The 19,792-nt window shown below is 38.2% G+C and overlaps 1 protein-coding gene and 1 non-coding gene across 6 annotated transcripts; both read right to left on the reverse strand.

Moving 5' to 3' along the window:
• Positions 1-833: 833 nt before the first annotated feature.
• TRNAE-UUC (transfer RNA glutamic acid (anticodon UUC)) lies at positions 834-907 on the reverse strand. The gene has a single exon. It is a non-coding gene; the product is annotated as a tRNA-Glu (tRNA).
• Positions 908-3,735: 2,828 nt separating this feature from the next.
• LOC131229239 (protein TIC 62, chloroplastic) lies at positions 3,736-15,252 on the reverse strand. 5 transcript variants are annotated; one of them, XR_009163234.1, is made up of 14 exons: positions 14,976-15,252; positions 12,608-12,737; positions 12,366-12,438; positions 12,242-12,272; positions 11,662-11,835; positions 11,463-11,544; positions 9,690-9,762; positions 8,413-8,523; positions 8,163-8,315; positions 7,803-7,930; positions 7,514-7,729; positions 7,377-7,432; positions 4,117-4,191; positions 3,736-3,935 (listed from the first exon to the last, which is right to left on the reverse strand). XR_009163234.1 is itself a non-coding variant. In XM_058225139.1 (13 exons), the coding sequence occupies exons 1-13, from the start codon at positions 15,145-15,147 to the stop codon at positions 4,178-4,180; spliced, it is 1,413 nt and encodes a 470-aa protein (XP_058081122.1). In that variant the 5' UTR covers positions 15,148-15,252; the 3' UTR covers positions 3,947-4,177. The 5 variants fall into 5 exon arrangements, 1 of the variants encoding a protein (XP_058081122.1); XR_009163232.1 differs by having other exon boundaries at positions 7,223-7,432; positions 14,976-15,251; XR_009163231.1 differs by lacking the exon at positions 3,736-3,935 and having other exon boundaries at positions 3,947-4,191; positions 7,223-7,432; positions 14,976-15,251.
• Between the last annotated feature and the right edge of the window lie 4,540 nt (positions 15,253-19,792).

The raw sequence follows: 19,792 nt of genomic DNA on the forward strand, positions 1-19,792 counted from the left end.
GGTCAGGATCATTCAAACCATCTGATTTCGAGTCAATGCGCTCCATACTGCCAGGTGTACAATTTCTGCATGCCTGTCTACGAAGCATCTGCCCCATCTTTTGAAAGGAAAACTTTTGATACTCTGGCGTAGCGTGATGGATGATATGCAGGTAAAAGAAATTATGCACGTCATGCAATTAACTCAATTTGAACTAAACGAAAGAAATTCATCTCCCCAAGAAGGGAAATGCAGACAAAGCCCATGAGAATCACGCACCCACCATCTCTCACCATCTAAAGATGGTTGGCGGGAATCTAGCAGCGTTCTAAAAAATTGAATTTTTAAAAGCCTGATTTTGAGGTGCAGGTTAAGATTCCATATTTGATATTTCCACCCAAATGGGCATTAGTTTTGCCGTGAGAAGATCTGAATATTTCTGGACCTACAACCCCATCATTGATTGGTCGAAAGATCAGATGGTCCATCTTAAGGACCAACAAGAATGGACCACCAAACAGTACTACTGGACCCAAAATACAATCATAGCCATTAGAATGTCCCCTTTATTTTACCAAATAGGTGATCATCTGGTCCCTATGATTTATGTCCACTGGCCCATCCATTGCAGGGCCCACCCACGTCCAATTAGCTTATCATGTGTCTGTGCCTGTGACAGATCCAAACCTCTCATCAGGAAAGTTGGATGCATCACCGTTAAAATGAAAAAAAAAGAGGCAATCATCACCGTTAAAATGAAAAAAAAGAAAAAAAGAAGAGGCAATCATCACCGTTAAAAAGTAAAAAAATAAAAAAATTTCCATTGATGCATCACCGTTAAAAGTACAAAAAAATTCCATTGCCGGGATTTGAACCCGGGTCGCCTGGGTGAAAGCCAGGTATCCTAACCGGACTAGACGACAATGGATTTGTGTTTATTAATTTCATCTTTTTTAGGTTATGGAAGATTATTTTTTTTACTCTAGCAATGTACACGTGTGGGCCCAAAATTGGCTTATCTAAGCCATTGATCTGATGTCCCCGTTCATGGATGAACCATGACCATGATATCATGTCCGAAATATTAGCATCATTTTAACTATTCATCTAGTGGGCCCCAAGTGGTCCAAAATTCGCAACCCCAAACATAGGACAGATGGCATGCAACGGACAGTTAAAACGAACTGAAAATAGGGCTCATCCGTGCTGCATACCCTTTCAGTGGTGGGAACCCAAGTAACCCTTACCCATGAGATTGAACTAGCGAAAGATGGACGGTCTGTAACAAGTTCACATGAGTGTTCTTATTTGATGTAGGTCCACGATTTCATTCCCTTTTTCTTTTTTTTTTTAGAGAAAAAGAAAAGAAAGATAACCAACTTGAAAAATGAAAGGAATAGCATAAATAATTCAATATGGTGCATTTATAATATTTATTATTATTGTTATTGTTATTATTATTATTATTATTTTTGCTGTCGACGGAGAAATTAGTTTCCATCTGTTGATTAGTAGAAATTATAAAATGCAGCATGGCCTGGACGCCGAACCATTGTCGTGATGGTTGTTGAGGGAGTAGAATTCATATTAATTCCAACGAGTCTCTTCCAACGATTGATGTCGTATTGGCAGCTTAGTTCAGTCTGCAAATTGTGAATTTTTTTTTCTTCTTATTACTCATTCGGTCACGTACGTTCGCTAACATTTGCTTGGAGGTTTGTATACTCGATCCATTCGATTCATGCCATTGATTTACATAACTGGCAAAGCCGCCATTTAATTTAGGGTCCATTTGGATAGTTGCTTAAGATAAGCTACTTATTCCACAAGTAGCATATCTTAGTTTCTACTTATTAAGAAGATAAGCTACTTATTCCCTAACATACTTATCAGCTTCTCCTCTCTTTTGTCTCTCCTGGTGCCTCCCTTCAGCAACTTACGAAAGGTAGAAAAGCTAAAAAATATTAATTGAAATGATTATGTACTTTTAAGTAAAAAGTTACTTATAACTAATCATAAACCATGGGTGTGTACTACTCCCCCCCCACCCCCAAAAAAAAAAAAAAACCAAACTTACTTATCTGAAATAAGTTACTTTTTTACTGCTGTACATAGAAAAAGTAACTTATTTGGTGGTATCCAAACGTGCCTTAAAAATTTCTTGAGTTCTTATTGCATTTATATCTACCCATAGTGAACAAAACGGCATACATCAACAAAATGGTATTGGAAATGCCTGTGTTTAATTCATTCTCGATTGCCAAAAATATGGTCAAAAAATAAAAATGCCTAAAAAATATGAGAATGGGAAGTTTGGGTTTAATGTAGGTTAGATTATAAAAAATGGAGTGGTTATACATGTATCAATATATTATATATGAATAAGGTTAAAATGAAAACTTTAATTAAAACAACAATAATTTCTGTATGTTTGAACCATAATGTATATTGATAATTGAATGGTGTTTTTTTCCTCTTTAGAATCCTTCCTTTTCAAGTAAAATGCATATAATCAATCTGTCTCTACTAAAAATTTTCACATTCTGCTCAATTTTATCAATGGGTGGCTACTTCCAATCTACTTTTTTCAAATTGCCACACACACACACACATATATATATTGAATAAAATATGTTTTATTAAAAAAAAAAACATGTAGTTGCTGTGTTCTAAAATATGTGTTTGCTCATCTTCTGAAATATACAAAGTTTTAAATATTTAATCAATTATACGAGTCCTTTTTTAAAAAATGATCAAGAACAGGAGAAAGAATTAGTGCCCTGTCATGGTATCTAATCAAAGATACCCATACATGATATTTTATGTAGAAATAGTATTCTTGCTTTTTTCAATGATCCCCCATACATAAGAAGCAATTCAGAAATTACTAAATATGAGACTATAAAGGTGGATTCAAATGTCTAAAAAGAGGATTTGATCGAGTATCGAGGAACAAAAGAATTTAGGCCAAAATACTAAATGAAAGTAAGATAAAAAAAAATTTTGTCATTCCCAAAGAAGTGCATATCTTACCCGGATCTTTGCCTACAAGGGTGTATAACAATAATATCATTGGAGTAGATACACAACTCACTTTAAAAACAAAAGGCCGAGAAGGTGGATTGGTTCAAGTGAAGAATGAGAAAAGAAGAAGAAGAAGATTGAACTGAAAATCTTTTCTAGAGAAATTCATTTTCCCAAGAGACAGATAAGATATCCCAGCACAGTGGCATCTTGATACCGCCAGGACTGGGGGAAAAAATTCTAAGTTGTGCTAACAACGCTTAGATTCAGGTAATTTACAGGTGAGGGTTCATGAATTTTAATGCATGTAGTTGTTGGGACAGATTAAGAGACATGAGAATTCAGGGATTGCTAATTCGCGAATCATGCTTGCTGCATTTGTGCAAGCGGTGAATCAACCTTCAACCAATGGCGGATCAACTCAATCTGCTTGGTTTGAAGGAGCACACCGCTCTGATCTTGGTAGACCCTATCCGACCTTATTATGGATCAGGCCTAACAGTGTGGGTCCACATCCAAATCCAATTGGGCACTCCTCTACCCTTTAGGATTGTGGACTGGGTCAGATCTCGGTTGGATGAGGATCTCAATTGGATCTTAGGATCCGGATCCAAACCCAGATCCAAGATCAGCTGGGTGTTCTGCATTGACTAGGATTTCAGGACAGCTGCTTTTCAGACATGCTTCACGGCCCACCTAACAATGCACTGGAATAGTTATTGGAAAATGCTATAGTCACAAAGTACTGTCCTTCCGCCCATTGGGTGGTTAATATTCAATTGTGGGGTCCAATACACTTCCTAGTAGTAGTGAACAATATAGAAAATGTTTTGATCTTATTTATTTATTTGAGCAGCCCATGAACCCAAAATATTTTGCTCAACAGATTCTTCAATAGGAAACTGAATGGATAGAACCATGTTTTTTACAACCTGAAAAACGGTTGACAGAATCCAAGAACAACTCTCATAATGCGAATACCGCAAGATTGAGATCATACAATCAAAATGCATGTAACAGAAAGGATGAAATGATACAATCATACAACTGAAAACGAATTACAGGTTTCAATTTGATGGTGCATGAAAATGCATGCTCAGATGTGGTTTTCACCTTACTAGGATCGGAACGTCCTAGAATTTCTTCGACGATGGGATTGGAGAGGTTGGAGGCTTTAAGTCCTCGTACCTGTTTATAAATATGGAGATTGAATGTGTGGGAATCGATGTAAACATAGTCTTTACCAGATAATGGAAGAAAAAAGCAAAACATGCTGGTGATCTTACATTGTGAAAGGAGAAAGTGTTGAGGGTCAAATATTGCATATTATCCCCCATTTATATCTTGGTTTTATGAACATGATAATGTTTAGGGTCTGTTTGGATTCGCATATAGTATTGTATTGTATTGTATTTGGGTACTGTTCATGTATACATTGGACGGTTTTCAGAATACATCCAAATCAATCAGATACTAATCAATGTTTGGATAGGAGGTATTGTTTGGCATAGTATACAATACGTTATACAGATCAATGTTTGGATAGGACGTATTATGTCTTCGTATTGTACAATCTTAATTGGGTCGGGTGGCTTGTTTGACGTATGGAACTTTCTGATTTCTAGCCCAGATGATTTTCACGTTGAAATGTACTAAATGAACGGCCCCGATCTTACACTGCATAGGTACCGGATATCTTGTAATCGTACAAATTTCAAACTTTCATCCGCTGCCGAATATGGCGCAATGAATACGAAGTATTGATGGCAACAGAACCCACTGACAATACTCTATTACCAGTTCAAAAATTTAGCTAGAGTTTGTATTCGCACGCATAGGATTCAACTCCTATTCACTCCAATCCAAACATGGTAAACGCTAAATCATAACTTCTAATATGATACAATACATCCCAAAACGCGTATCCAAATAGGCCCTTAATGTTCTATTTTACTCATGTTTGTGTTGCAAGGTGAATTTAAGAGCTTGGATTGAAAATGGTGTTAAAAGCATGAATTTGATGCTCAAGAATCACCAAGGCAAGGGATGGATCTTAGGAGACCAACATTGAAGAATTCAAATGCCAAATATCCAAGAAAACCAAGTGAAGAATGAAGAGAATCAAATATTTGAAGTGAAGAAAAGGAATCCTGAAATCGTCCTGAGGTGGTTTCTAGAGTTTTCCAACTAGGTGCGAAAGTTGGAGTTCCACAACTATAAATAGGACTCCCTAGGATGTTCTTAGGCAACTTCTAGGGTTTAAGAAGTGGAGCAAAAGGGTGGAGAAGCAGCCGTTACTAAGAGTTTTTTTTTTCTTCTTCCTTAGTTGTTTTTTTTTTTTTCTTAAGAGACTTTGGTCCAATCATATATGGTTGGTTAAACATCTTAACTAGGGCTAAGAGGTGAAGCTTATAGTGTGATGGGATGTTTCTTTTGCTTTAATTCATGTTTATGTTGAACCTTCTTTGATTCTAATTTGATATTTAAGGAATACTTTCAGTTTTTAATGGTTTATTTTGACTCAAATTACAGTAGATCTACAATAGCTTTGAGTATCTTCTTTTCCTAATTTTGAGATTGTGGGATTGGTAAATCCTGTTGTTGGCCATTGTCCCATGGGCATGGTTTGGTAATGGAATCCCTTTCAATTATTATAATTCTCCTCCATTGAGAATTAGGTCAAGGAAAGTTCAAATTTGATCTTAATTGTTATATCTTCCAATTAGATAGGAGAAGACTCTAATTCCAATTGTGATACTTGAATCAAGTAAGAGGGCTCCCTGATTATTGCAAGTGGATCCTTGACGCTCTAGTTCACTTTTGATATTTGATAAATCCTTCACAATTACTCTCTTTTATTCCATATTTAGATTTAGATCTTGTTCTAGTTCTAATTCTAGTTCTTTTCAGAATACGTACAAGTTTAGTCCCTGTGGATTCGACCTCGTTCTCACGAGTTATTACTACATCGCGACGCTACACTTGGGGTTGTGAACAGAAAGTGGCCTTAGTTTTTGTTGATTGAAATGCTGTTTATCTCCTAGTTTATCAGAGGGAGGAACTTCTGAAATGCTGGCATTGGCTATAGGAGGTTTTTGTGAGTTGCTCTCTTTTGGAGGAGTTGAAATTGTTGATACATATGGGGTAGTTGGAGACGGAGAAGTAGGCAGCTTCATGTCTTCATACCTGGAAAGAGTCTCTATCAACTACAATAGCTAGGATAGTATCATGTATAAAGCATACGAGGTCACGAGTGCATGTGCATGTGTTTCTGTGAGCGTCTGCACACAAGCACAAACCCATACACATGAACACATAGGTGTCTATGCATGAATTGTAGTAGCAGTGGTGGAATGCTAATATAGCATGCACTCCATGGATATACATGTAAACATGGATGTAATCTGGATGGCTCATCAAGAGGGGGCCAAGGATCGTTGTGCCATAGCCCAAAATCCACACATTTGGTATGACCCCAACTGCTCAAATGGAGGACTGTGCCATTGAATCTGGCTGACCCTTAAAACTCTGATTGGATAGTTAGAATCATCCAATTAATGTGCTTTTGGGCTATGACCATACATGAGGGGTACCTCAAGATGAATGGTCTGTTAGCATGTCTTCCGTACGGTGGCCCACATGCATGCACACACATGTACAACCACTTTGGCTTTTGGTTTTTAGAAAACTTGAGCTCTAAGTTTGAAGATCCAATCATAAAAGGAAGCTTCACATTTAGGCAAGCTAACATGTGCAAGGAAGGAGAGTCCATATAGGACTTGGTTTCTATGATGGGAAAGGGGATCCAAATAAAAGATTCTTGGCCTCTCCAACTAAGCTAAAAAACATGTGGGGTTAGCCATCTATTGCACACACTTGAGGGAGAATTGGGGAGAAGGTGATCCAAGGGCATCTACCATGCAGGGGTGTGTGGAGCAATGATTGAAGCCATTTATCATCAAGTCCGACTGCCTAGAGGAGTGTCGTGCATCGTCGGCTCAGCATATAGCTCAAGGTATGTGGCAATCACTTTTCTAGTTCGTGGTTTTCCAGTTGATATCATTGTGTATGTATGCATTTCACAATCTTAGTTATCGAATCATAACTGTTGATTCAATTTTGTGAAATATTAATACAGTCCATATGTGCATCCCCTTGGAGTCTGTGATAGTAGCATTCCTCATGATTCCAGTAAGGACAGTGATGAAAACTGACTTACATGTAATATGGTGAAAGATGATATGAGTTCTGTGATGAAACTTGCAGGACTTACTTCTCAACAACAGGTGTTTTTCCGGCTACACCATCTCCTGCATTAGGCGTTGTCACAGATCCATCTGGTGGTGCATTAATCACCAGTTTTTCTTTCGCACCTGAAGTAGAACTCGGTGTTGGGGTTGGCGAGGTGGGCGGCTTCAAATCCTCATAACTGTCAATACATCTCAATTAAAAAAGAAGAAGAAGAAGCCTTGTATGAGCTATGTTAAGCGGTGTTGGGTAATTTACTTACGCAACAAAAGGAGAGCTTGGTCTTGGTTTTGGTACATTGACTTTGGCCAATTCCTTCTCAATGCTACCAGCTGTGGGCTCAGATACACTAATCCGAGTATTTGCAGGGTTGGGCTCCGACGCCACTGATATAACATTTAAATGACTCTCTTTGGGGCCACCGGGAGTAGTGCTTGGTGTCGGAGTAGGAGATGTTGGCGGTTTCAAATCGTCATACCTGTAAAAGCCATGATCCTTTGTTAGATAACATCCCATATTTACAACATGCAGTATAAGTTAAACTGACTTACACAATATAAGGCGAGAGAGGCCTTGTTTTTGGAACTTCAGTTTGTATTGGTTCCTTCTCAACAGCAGTGCTTTTGGTTTCAACGCTCTGAGAAGGTGCAGGATCAGGCTTACTGTCAGTTTGTAGTTCCTGACAAGAAAACCAATGACAATGTAATTTGGCTCCTGGTTGTTTAGTAAAAATCCAATAAATTACTTAGGTCATAAGGTTGAACTGGAGAAGCTAAAGATTCCAACATCACCTATGGAAACGTATGTTTTCAGATATAGTTGGTAAAATCATTATGGAACAGTCCCTTATTTCTTAAAACCACCAACCCAAAAATGCCTTCTCAGTTTTGCCGGACACAGATTGAGAATACCTTCTTCAAGGAAGAATCTACACGCTGTGATGGGATCTTGGCAAGAAGCACTCCCATTGGAGTCAATGGCGCAGTTGTTTCTGCAATTACTTCAACGACTTTACAGAAAGAAAGGCTCCTGTTCTTCGCCATGAATGCCATGAGCTCCGCCACCTGCAATGCATCAATTCATGAATATTCAGTAAAATCAACAAGAACTGATTGTAGTAAATGATTTCGAATTCTAGTAAGATTCTGAAAATATGGGTACCTGAAGGTTGGAAACTTGGCCACCGAAATAAGTATCTTCATTGGCAAGGACAAGATTATGGGTTTCCTTATAAGCATCTGTAGGCCGCTCCATCCCTCCAGGCCTCACTATCTGAATAGCAACATGGATTCAATTAAGTTAACAATAGAGCACGTGAGAAAGTCCTGTCTAGTAAATCCACAGCAGCAGTTTATCTCAAAATGAAAACTTATGTTTGGATGCACAGCCAAATTGCGGTTGGTGGGACTTCTAACCCACAATGTAGGCTTGTCTTTTAGGACATCAAGGAAAATGGAACCCACATTTAATGGGTTTCCACTTTCCAAATTGATGTAGGGAAGGACATGTAACAAAGAAGAAGAAGAACACCGTCTTCCTCAAGTGATTAAAACCTTGAATCCACAAGAAGAGTTCTTGAGTCCACAAGAAAATAAGAGAGAAAATTCAAATATTATATTGAATAATGGGTATTTGATTTCTCAATTACACCACTAATAAAGAAAGAACAAAACCCTAATTCGTTTAGAAGTTACCCGAAATAGCAAAACTCTTCTAAAGCCTAATTTGCTCAAAATAGAAAGTCTAGATAAACCTTACCGGAGCATTCCTGACATTATTGTAAGCAATTTTTTTAAAAATATAAAAATCATAAAACTCTAAAAGTAAGGAGATACGACAAAAATAGAAATTACTAAAAATAGTAAATTGTCCTAAAATCGCAATTTTGAACCGAAAGCGTGCACTTTCCTATGAAACGGTGGTGTGCAACCTACTAGGTCAGTTGACCCCTGAACCATCATTTCATAAAAATCGATAGGTTGTGAATATCATGAAGATGCTTGGAAAAGTTACGGTTCTTTTATAGTCAAAACTTCGAACGGCAATTTTTTTCCATATCCGGAATGAGTTTCTTCGAACCGGATATGCCTGGGGCACAGTTACATCATGCCTTACGTAGGACTGGGTCCGGTTCTAATAGATTACTTCTGCTTTCGTTTGGGCTTCTTTTGGTCCAACCGTGCTAAGAATGCATCTGTGGCACGTCCTACATCACAAATCATAAGTGAGATATGTACGGAAAGGTCCCGAACAAATCTCACCCCCAATTTGGCATTGGCCTATTGCACTAACCATAAGAACATACTCCATGAGGAAGAATTTTGGCACTTTCCTATTCAAACTGCAAAATTCGCAAGTCTAGGATTCCCTTTATGTGAGTGGCCTAAAAGCGCATGACTCGATGATGCAGAAATTTTAATACAAATGGGTGCACTCACAGTGTAAGGAAGACTGCTGGCAAGCAATGCTTCTTCCGCCCTTCTTTTCCAAATCAGGACTCCCCAAAACAAACTTCAGCAAAAGTAAATCTCAGTCACTAGAATTTACTATCAATCATGCATAACAGTATACTAACTCGTATGTTCATTTCAATGTTTAAAAATTCATAATTGGCTCAGAAACTGTACTTGTAATGAAAAACTCCAATATTATAAAGGTTGGCTAACCAATTACTTGGCACGCTACTTATGAAATCAGTGTTTGGACATTGAACTCGGTGATCAGGCAAGTTGGGTCAACTCTACCGAGGTTCAAATCCATCGGCAAGCTTTTGCACACTACTTAGTTGAGCTACAGGTGAAGCAATTAATGAGCTTAATGCATCAGACCTGAAGGTTAATGTTCTTGGAGCAGAGTTTTCAATTATTATTTTCTACGTTAGTTCTGATTTTAGCTCTGATAGTTTCCATAATAAGCATCTTTTTCAACATCATGTTGTTGAAAGAGGTACATTATCTAATTAGTATTAGCCACTAAAGAAAACACTGAGCAAAACTATAAAACACACTTTACTTGAGCTGCTTGAAACTGAACTCTTAAGGCCACTTTGGATTTCCAAGAAGGGTTGCAAACGGGTTGGGTCGGGTAACTCGGGTCCAAATGAGGGGAGTCCTGGACCCGACATATTTAATAATTGGGTCAGGATTTTGGCCCCATACCCAATCCATTAAACTTCGAGTTGTGTCCAAGTATGTGTGTATATATATATATATATATATATATATATAATTTTTATTTTTATTTTTTTAATGTGAAAATAAAAGGCCAATCCAATTAGTTAATGGGCGGGCCTCGGTCCTATACCCAGACTGACCCATTGATCTCAAGGATCGGGTTTGTGTTGGGTCTGAAAATTACAAGTTTTTACACAAATAATGCTCCAAATTGGTTGGTTCTATCCAAATTAGTTGGTTCTATCAACATTTAAATCTCAATGAGCTCCAAGAGCACATGGTCATATGCTATCTTAGATAAGCTTGAGAAGAATTTGAGGAAAAAAAAAGTCAAATATAATTTCTTCAATAAACTAAGCACACACAACGGAAAAAGATAAAAAAATAATCCATGAACAAAATGCCTACTCCAATTTCCGACATAGTATGGATTTAGCATTGACCATTGGATCTCATCCAAGGGTTTCTAATTTTCCACTTATACTAGGTAGTATTAATCAATTAATCAAACTTTTACACTTTCCTATACTCATATTGACTACTACTTTCCTGGGGTCAAGTCTCAGTATGGGCCAGGTCCATTTTAGGGTGGTCCAAACTTCACACATTTAACAACCTGGTCAGGGTCAGATTGGGTTAACTTCGATTGGTTCCAGACCTGACCCATTTTGTAATCTGGGTTGAAGATTTGGACTCAGACCTGCTCCATGGGTCCAAAGTTTAGACCCAGACCCACTTATTATCTGGTCATGTTCAATGACCTCCTGGGTCAACATGACCCATTTGCGCCCCTGTTTCCAAGTTTCGATGGGGACAGGCTAGATGCTTTTCCTGTAAAATATCAATTTGGTTTCGTCTAATGTAGGAGCTGAATGTGATTCAGTTGAGATAGTTGGCAGAAAGTTCCAGTCTCCCCTACTTGCCCAAACACTCAGCCAAAGGAACCAGAAATGGTTCCAATGCAACTCTGATAATCATTTTACACAATAACTTTAAAAAAAAAAATCAACTGCAGAAAAACCATTGACTGTTACTTACTTTAGAATTGATGCAGGGAATCCAATCTTATTTGTCCCCAATGATGTTAGCAAGATGAAGTGTTTAACCTTTGCAGAAGTTGCTGACCATTAAAAAGGAAAAGCACTCAGTCGTATCAAATAAGAAAGATTTAAAAAAAAAAAAAAAAAAAAAAAAAAACAGAAGAAGAACAGATATGGAGCTCCTAAAGCTGATTTACCTGCATCAATAAGTTTTTTAGTTGCTAGATAGTCAATGCGGTAGGGCCCAGTGACATCAAAAATCTCCTTCTCACTGGCACCTATGCAACATATAACTATGGATGCATTGCCGATAGCTGGCTCGATTGCATCTCGCTCCAGGTCACATTCAACAATTTCAAGCTTGTCTACAGCTGGGCTACAAACCAAACACTATCTGTCATCAGCTGTGCACATGTATACATTCAACTGGAGCCTCGCTATGGCTACTTGCAGATTCTACTGTCCACACACGTGGGTCCAAGACATGGTTTGTCCAGTAGGTAGGGCCCGCAATGTTCCATCGCCGAAAAATCAGGAAGTCCAATCATCAGATGGGCCACACATGTTGTAAAATGTGGACCATTTGTCAATTTTTTCAACCTCCCAATTTTCATTTGTGGTCCACTTGATGATTGAACCAATATTTGTGCCATGGGACAGACAATGGGGCCCACCAAATGAACTTCATGGATCTTGCACCCTTGCTGAGAGTAAGAATATGGAGACCATGTTGGCAAGACTAGCTTTTCTTATGTTCAGCTCCCAGAGTACTTGTACCTGCATCATCAAGCTTCATTTGTCGAACACTCTGCGAGTGAATACCATAACATTTGTTAAAAATCAAACGGTTTGCAATGAGGTAACAAGAACTCGTTGATCTGAATTGCTACGATTTACATACTTGCACTAGAGGCTCTGCCTTCTGTGGACTCCGAACACCTGCCCGCACTCGAAATCCAAGTTTCAGAAGCTCCCTGATAAAATTTCAACGATTCATGATTTAATCTACTATTGATCACCATTGAGTGAGAGAAAAGAAAAGCAGATTTAAGGAGGGGAAAAAAAAAAGAGACCATTGAAGAAAATTTGAGTACTCGGAAAAGATCATTTGACATTTGAGGGAGAAAAGCAGTAGCACGTGACCTTACAGTGCGTGAACCTACTTTACCAGTAGCACCTGCAACGAATGCAAGATCGTTGTCTTTTGACTGCATTTCCTGTCTAATGGCATTTTTAGTCCCTGGATTGGATTTGCCTGTGCCCTGTGCATACCCTTCAACATAAAATGGAAGGCAGCAGGGAAAAACGGATTAGCGGCAACATCTTATCAGATATATTGTGAGGTGGTATATACCATGTCTTGAGAATCTTAGTAATAAAAGCATAGAGAAGTTGGATCCCATACACACTGCATGATGCAAAAGTGCGTGTAAATGTGTTTAAGTCCATCCAAGTGTGTCTAAGTTTGTATAACAACAGTTTGTAAGTGTATTCAAGTTCATCTGAGTGCAATATACTTAGACTCGGTTGGACGATTTACATGCACTTAAGACACACTTAGATGAACTTCACATACAAAGCTTTGTATTGGATCCCGGCTCAAGCAAAGAAACCAAATTTCCTGAGCTGGTATATAACATGTTTTGAAGCAATAGTATTCATACGAGAGCCTTTATATACAATGACTAATGTGGAATATAGAGCATGTTTGGGTCTGGCTCCATGGCTCAGTGGTAGATAGACTCTGTTTCAACATTGAGACCAGGGATCAAGCGCCCATGTCGTGTGGGTGGGTGTGTGAGTGTGTGCAAAAAATAAAAAATAAAAGGTGGAAAAACTGATAATGTGGTTCATATGATTACAGTTTGTAAATCCAAATCCCATCGATGTTCTGTAAAATCACATTCATCGACACGTAAAGGGTTTGTTATTCCATCTTGTTATGCTAGAAATCCAGACGGTCCAAAATGAGGGTCCACAATGGATTTGTCATAGCCCAAATATCACGTCCATTGGAGGATCCTAACCATCCAGTTGGAGGACATTAGCTTGGTGAATTTGGACATTTGACCATTTTTGCTAACCGGCTGTTTCGATGCCATCTATTGGACAATTAGGATTGCCTGATCGTGGGATTTATGGATTATGAGTCTTATGAAACATCTGTAGTTGGACCCACAGTATGAACAGTTTGGATTCATGCACATGAAGTGCATGTGTGTGAGCCACCATACTCTGCCAAGTTACCATGGAATTTCTCAAAAAATCACCTTTGGCAGAAATCAAATTAAAGAGGACTGCTCCATTTAGGGCTGTCAATGGGCCGGGCCTGGGGTTGGTCGCGGCCCGGATTTTGAACTGTTTCGGGCCGGGCCTATTCCATATTCTGATTTCAGCAGGCATTAGCCCGGCCCATGACATCCCTAGATGATCCATTGCTCTCTTAGCGGAAGTTATAGTGCACTTAGTTGCAGCAGGTAACTTGGACAGTTCAATAGATCAATCTAAACCGTCCAACAAGTACAAAACATATTTCAAGGTCTACCATGAAAAAATCAGATGAATCTGATAATCCAGTCAATCCTAGATTGGGCCTTGATATTTATAGCCTTCCTTTCTCCAATCCACGGATGGGATGATTAGGATTACCTAACTGAAGTGATTCTTTAGAATCATACGCAATCCAAGATGGGAACTATCAAATAGATGAATCGAATTGTTGGTTGGACCTATTTTTGTAAAAATGATCTCGACCGTCCATATTGGAGGCTGTTGATCAATTGTTAAGACCTTCTAATCAATGTGATATTTTTGTACTGGTCCATGAAATATGTGACGGACCTAATGGACAGTCTAGATCAATCGATTGGACTATTCAACTGTCCCAATGCAAGTAGGAGCACTATAACATAGAGAACTCTGAGAAGCATTGGAGCATGTACTCGGGACATCCAAAACTCAAGTGCGCTACACGAACGAGGATTGAATTCCCACCGTTGAAGCCTTAGTTGGAATCAAAGAAGTTTCGAATCAGGGCTACATTATGTTTTCCCTTCATCCAGGTGGGAATCTCCTTATGAACGGGTTGGATGACATCTAAACATAACGGTGGGCCCCAGGAAGGTTTCAAATGTGGTCTTCTCCATCCCCACTGTTTCCCGTGGTATGGCGCACTTGAGCTTTGGATCTCCCTCAATTTTTGGGATCATGTCCTAAAATGAGATGACAAACGGATGGACGGAGTGGATATAACACAAACATCGTGGTAGGCCCCACAGAGCTTTGGATTACAGGCAAGTGGAGTTCATGGAGCATCTCTGAAAATGAAAATCCGTAACTAATCATGACTAATTGACATTACAAAGACGAAATCTTTCCATAATTTAAATAGAAATCATACCATTAAAAAAAAAAAAACCGAAAAATAAAATCAAATCAAATAATATGAGAAAATTCAAGATAGAAATAGAAAAACGAAAAAAAAAAACCATTTCTCAAAACAATGAAATACCTGAAGTTCGAGCTCTGAAATCAAGGAATTTGAGATTTCTGGCATCTGGGTGCCCCTTGTTCTTGGCAATTGTGAGAATCTGACCAGAAAGGAAGGAGCTTTTTTCCATTAATGCTGTTCTAGAGTATGGCAGAGCCGTTAAAGAAGGAGAATGCAGTGAGAGGAGATCCATTGCTGGATTTTCTTTTCTTTTCTTAAAATTTTTTTTTGCTGCTCAGACACAAAAGAGATGCAGCTTCGTTATCTTTTTTCTTTCTTTTTCCCCTATTTTTCTCAATAAAATTACAGCAGAAAAGAAATTATCTTAATTGCTGGATGTGTCCAGCGTGGCATATCCAACGCCCTCTATGTGAAGATATGGTGGGTCCCACATAAAGTTACACTGTTGTCTTGTATCTAGTGGTGGTATGCCTTCCAACTAAAGATTCAAGCGCGCCGGTGCAATGCTGGCATGGCTCATCTTAGCATGACTGATGGGTTCCCCGGGCCCGATACCGACCATCCATCTGGTAGGGCCCACCGTGGATTGGTGTTAGCATAAAAAAAAATAAAAAAAAAATCAGACCGGATGGGTGATCATAATCGTTTGATGTAAGGAATTCTGCCCGTTAAAATGGGAACCTTGGTGTGATTTTGATTCAATCCGTTCATTTTGCAAGCCCCTGATTAAAAGGTTGGGATGGTGTGTTTGTGTATATGGAGGGAGAGAGAGAGAGAGTCCCTTCATAATGTTTCATGACATCCAATCCGTCAATCATGTGCGCCCCTCATTTTATCCCTAGAACCCAAAATCAGGAGACTTGGATTGCCTAGTGTGTCCGTACTGTGCTGACATGGCAAAGTTATGTGGCCCCACCATGATATGTGTTATATCACACCGCTCATCCATTTTTTCAGATTATTTTAGGGCATGAGCCCAAAATGAAGTAGATCCAAAGCTCAAGTAGACCACGCGACAGAAAGCAGCAGTGATAATGAAAGAATCTTCACTAGGCGTGATCTATAGGGCTGCTCCTAGCCTAGCTTGGCCCTTCGAACCGTATTTCTTTTGTTTATGATTACCCAGAAGCATTATTGGTTTTCATCAATTCCTCTACTTAGAACTAACAACAAAAATCCACTTTCAAATCCTTATCTATTTCTTACGGTTAAAGCTACTGAAGTCACCTTTAATCACTCTACATTTGGACACATAAATGAATCAAATTGCAATGCTGTTGATATTTGTAATGCGTAAGTGGCACTTGGATTTCCCACTCAACTCTAGCTTGAAAGTAATGTAATTGCAGTTTGTAGTCGGACCTTCTGGAGACCCATGCTAACTAAGAAAATTAAGATTTTGTTAAAGCCAAAGCAAGATTGGAAGAGATTCATCTGGGTTTAATCTTCTTAGTATTCCTGTGAAAACCAGATTTTATTATTTGCCGTTCATTTGAGGGCCCACGAATCAACAAAAGGATTTTGGGCTCTGCCTAATTCTTCTACCCTCGGCGTTCAATGGCTAAAATTCAATACGAGGAATCAAGAGGAAGATGATGCAAATGGAGAAGATGAATACGATAGGCAGGAGGTAGAGGGGAACTGACCATTCAAATTCATGATTTGGATAGGCTAGAAAATCAGCTGGGCCTAGCTCACCATACTCTATTTTTATTTTTGTTTTTTAATGAGCAAGCACAATCGATTAGAAGTCAAGGCCAACATGCTTGCGGTCTTAGAAAAAATACGTCTGTTTACACCTAACCAGACGCAAAATGTCATTAAGTACTGGCACCATGCACAAATGACAAATGACGGATAAAATCTCACTCACATCCCAAGGAAATCTTCTTATCTTACTTTCATTAATATGTTGCCTCTCAAAATTAGAACAATTAAGAGTCTTCGCATGTTTGCGGTGGATAAAAGCGAGGCACCATGAGAAGGACAATGACCATCGCACAAGTAGCACGTGTGACTAAGTAGTGTAATTAGAAATCTATATAAAGCCTTATCGATCCAGAGATTTTTCGCAATCCAAATATGCACAATAAGGCCATCTTATATAATCATGCAGAAAATGAAAGTATGATCAATAGTTTCACAAATATTATAGAGATTTATGAAACAAGTTTTTTTAAAATTAGAAGAATATTAGGACACGTGATGAAGAATCTAAGTCTAGCTGGGATATGGTTTTGTAACTTTCGATGATAAAAGCACAGATCAACAAAGAAACCTTAGCATTATTATTGCCCTCCTAAGTCTATATAAACGGTACTCAACGAAGAGTGTCGGGCCCTCACCAACACATGTACAACCTCTCTACACAACACAATGCTATCTATTTTAATTTTAGTCTTAGTTCCGCCACTTCTATCCAGTTCCTCTACTTCTGTCTTGCCTCGTTGCAGTAAGTTTGAATTTTACCATAGCTTTAGATATGCTTTTGTCGAACGCTATTGTTGTAGTACATTTAGGAGTAGATTAAATGTCTGTGACCTCCGTTGTCGGATCCTTATGAGCCAAGTCCATACTTGGGAGATCACGCCCGTCATGTCTTGTACACTGCACACCACGGCTGTGCTGACCACATAGGCTGTCATAGATAATTTTCTTTATGTTCTTTGCTTATTTCAATTTTACTCATTGATCATAATGATATTACTTGCAAATCAATAAAATTAACAATTCAACTTTTATTTTTAATCTTATTCATCCATCTTTGTGTTACTGGGAAACTTGGGAATTGTAGTCACCATTGAAAAGAGTCCTTAGCTTAGGGGAAAAAGATCCCATTGAAGGACTAACCCTCCCTTTCCAAATCGCTTGATTGCTACAACATTGGTAGCTAGACAGTCAAGTCAACCTTCATAGATTTGATACTACGGTTGATTTAGCGCCTAAGATCACAAGCACTCAATTGATTAGAGTTGAGTACGACTTTGTCATGCCCAACACTATCCTAATCACACACGTTTGACCAAATAAGGGTCTTTCATCAACATGTGTAGCCTCGTGTTTCATTAAATAGCAATAACATCTGCAACTGGGATTATAGGATTCTTTGAGGCTTTGTATGGTGTAATTGTGGTGTCAATTTTGACAAGTATGCCCATCGTCCAATAACATAGACCTTTAGTTTATTACATCCCGTATTTTAGGCCAGAATCGTAGACCTAAAAAATAAATGGGGCTAGGCAGGGATTGACCCGATTGATACCCCTTCAAAAATGAAAATATTAGTAGAATGCATTTAGTTACACCAAAATTTCATGATATTTGGTGCAACCAAATATGCCCTTGAACTACTCATTTATTAAAACTTTATTTATTGTGAATGGAAATAATATGTGGGTTATTAATTTCAGGAATATTCACATATCTCATGTACTGGCCTTATGAGTGCAAGTTAAGCGATTCAAGACGCGATTTTGGCTCGATTTCCCGCGATAGATGACAAACCCTCTACGACGAACATCTTTCTATAGTCTCAGGTTTTGTGGCTTACTAACGAGTGGTCTAAAGCTTATTTGGAAAATTGGAGATATTTCTAAAATAAATTGGATAGCAAGATTTCTTGTGCCCGATGATTATGGTTTAAATTAGCTAAGTTCATAGTGTGACATATTCGCAATTAGTGGAAACAATGATTCGATCTTAATCACCTTAAACCATTAGTTTTTAGACTAAAGGAGTAACTGGGTTAGTTTGGTTTATTATTCAAGATCTAACCTTTAGTTGCATTTTAGGTAAGTTTTTATTTAGTTACAGTTGTCTTGATTAGTTAGTGATATGTTAGCAAGATTTGAGTTGTATATGAATAAATTACAAGGCTATACTCGAGGTTTAAGTAATCGGGCAAATTTGTTAGCTTCAAACGTTTAATTAATTGAATTTGTACGGTTCTATACTGATAAAAACTGCGTATAGGTTAACATCGAGTGTTGATGATCAGTAAGTGACAATATAAGTTAATTATAGCGATTTTTATTTTTTATTTTTTATTTTTTTGAGAATTTTTAAAATCCAAAACAGTGAAAATCTAGGACGTTACAATCTACCCCGCTTAAAAATAATTTCATCCCCGAAATTACTTAGTATCAATAAGTAAATATATTCTCATTTCGTTCGCCTAAGTTTTTGTTGATTTCATGTTCATATATGTGCTAGGGCATATACTAACCATACCAGCCTGGCTTATTACAGTCTACCCCATTAAAACAAATTCACCATCGAGATTCCCTTAAAAGATTTTTTAATTTATTTTATTTTCAAAGGATTTGGATTTATGACGATAGCTCCCCACTATCCAGAGTAAATATTTTTGTTTTTAGTGTTCGGCTAACACGGAGAGACGGTTGTAATGGGCTTGAATCCGATATGTCGATCATTTACCTAACTAGGATAGAAAGCTTATTGTATCCCTTCCTAGTCCTATTGAATCTGGATCTTCTGTTCGGTAAAAGCAATGAGTCCATTGGTAGTTACCCATGATTGAGAATTGGGTCAAGCCGCGAATGACTAGTAAATGTATGGTTTCGTAATTCCATAGTCCAATCATCCTAAATGTTTAAGGAATATCATAAATTATGGGAAAGTTCAAGTCACCTGCGATCCAAGTCCCAATTTCCTGTTATGCATGCGGATTAGGATCACAATAGTTGAAATTCATTCTTCACCTTGATTGACTTATAGTCGGGCATACTGTTCGCATTGTATAATTGTACAATAGTTGAAATTCATTCCTCGCTTTGTGTAACTTATAGTCAGGCATACTGTTCGCATTGTATAAATGTCCTACAAAAGTGGTGTGCTGGCAGGAAAGATAAGCATGC

Source organism: Magnolia sinica, chromosome 16 (genome assembly GCF_029962835.1).
Source record: "Magnolia sinica isolate HGM2019 chromosome 16, MsV1, whole genome shotgun sequence".
Taxonomy (NCBI): domain Eukaryota; kingdom Viridiplantae; phylum Streptophyta; class Magnoliopsida; order Magnoliales; family Magnoliaceae; genus Magnolia; species Magnolia sinica.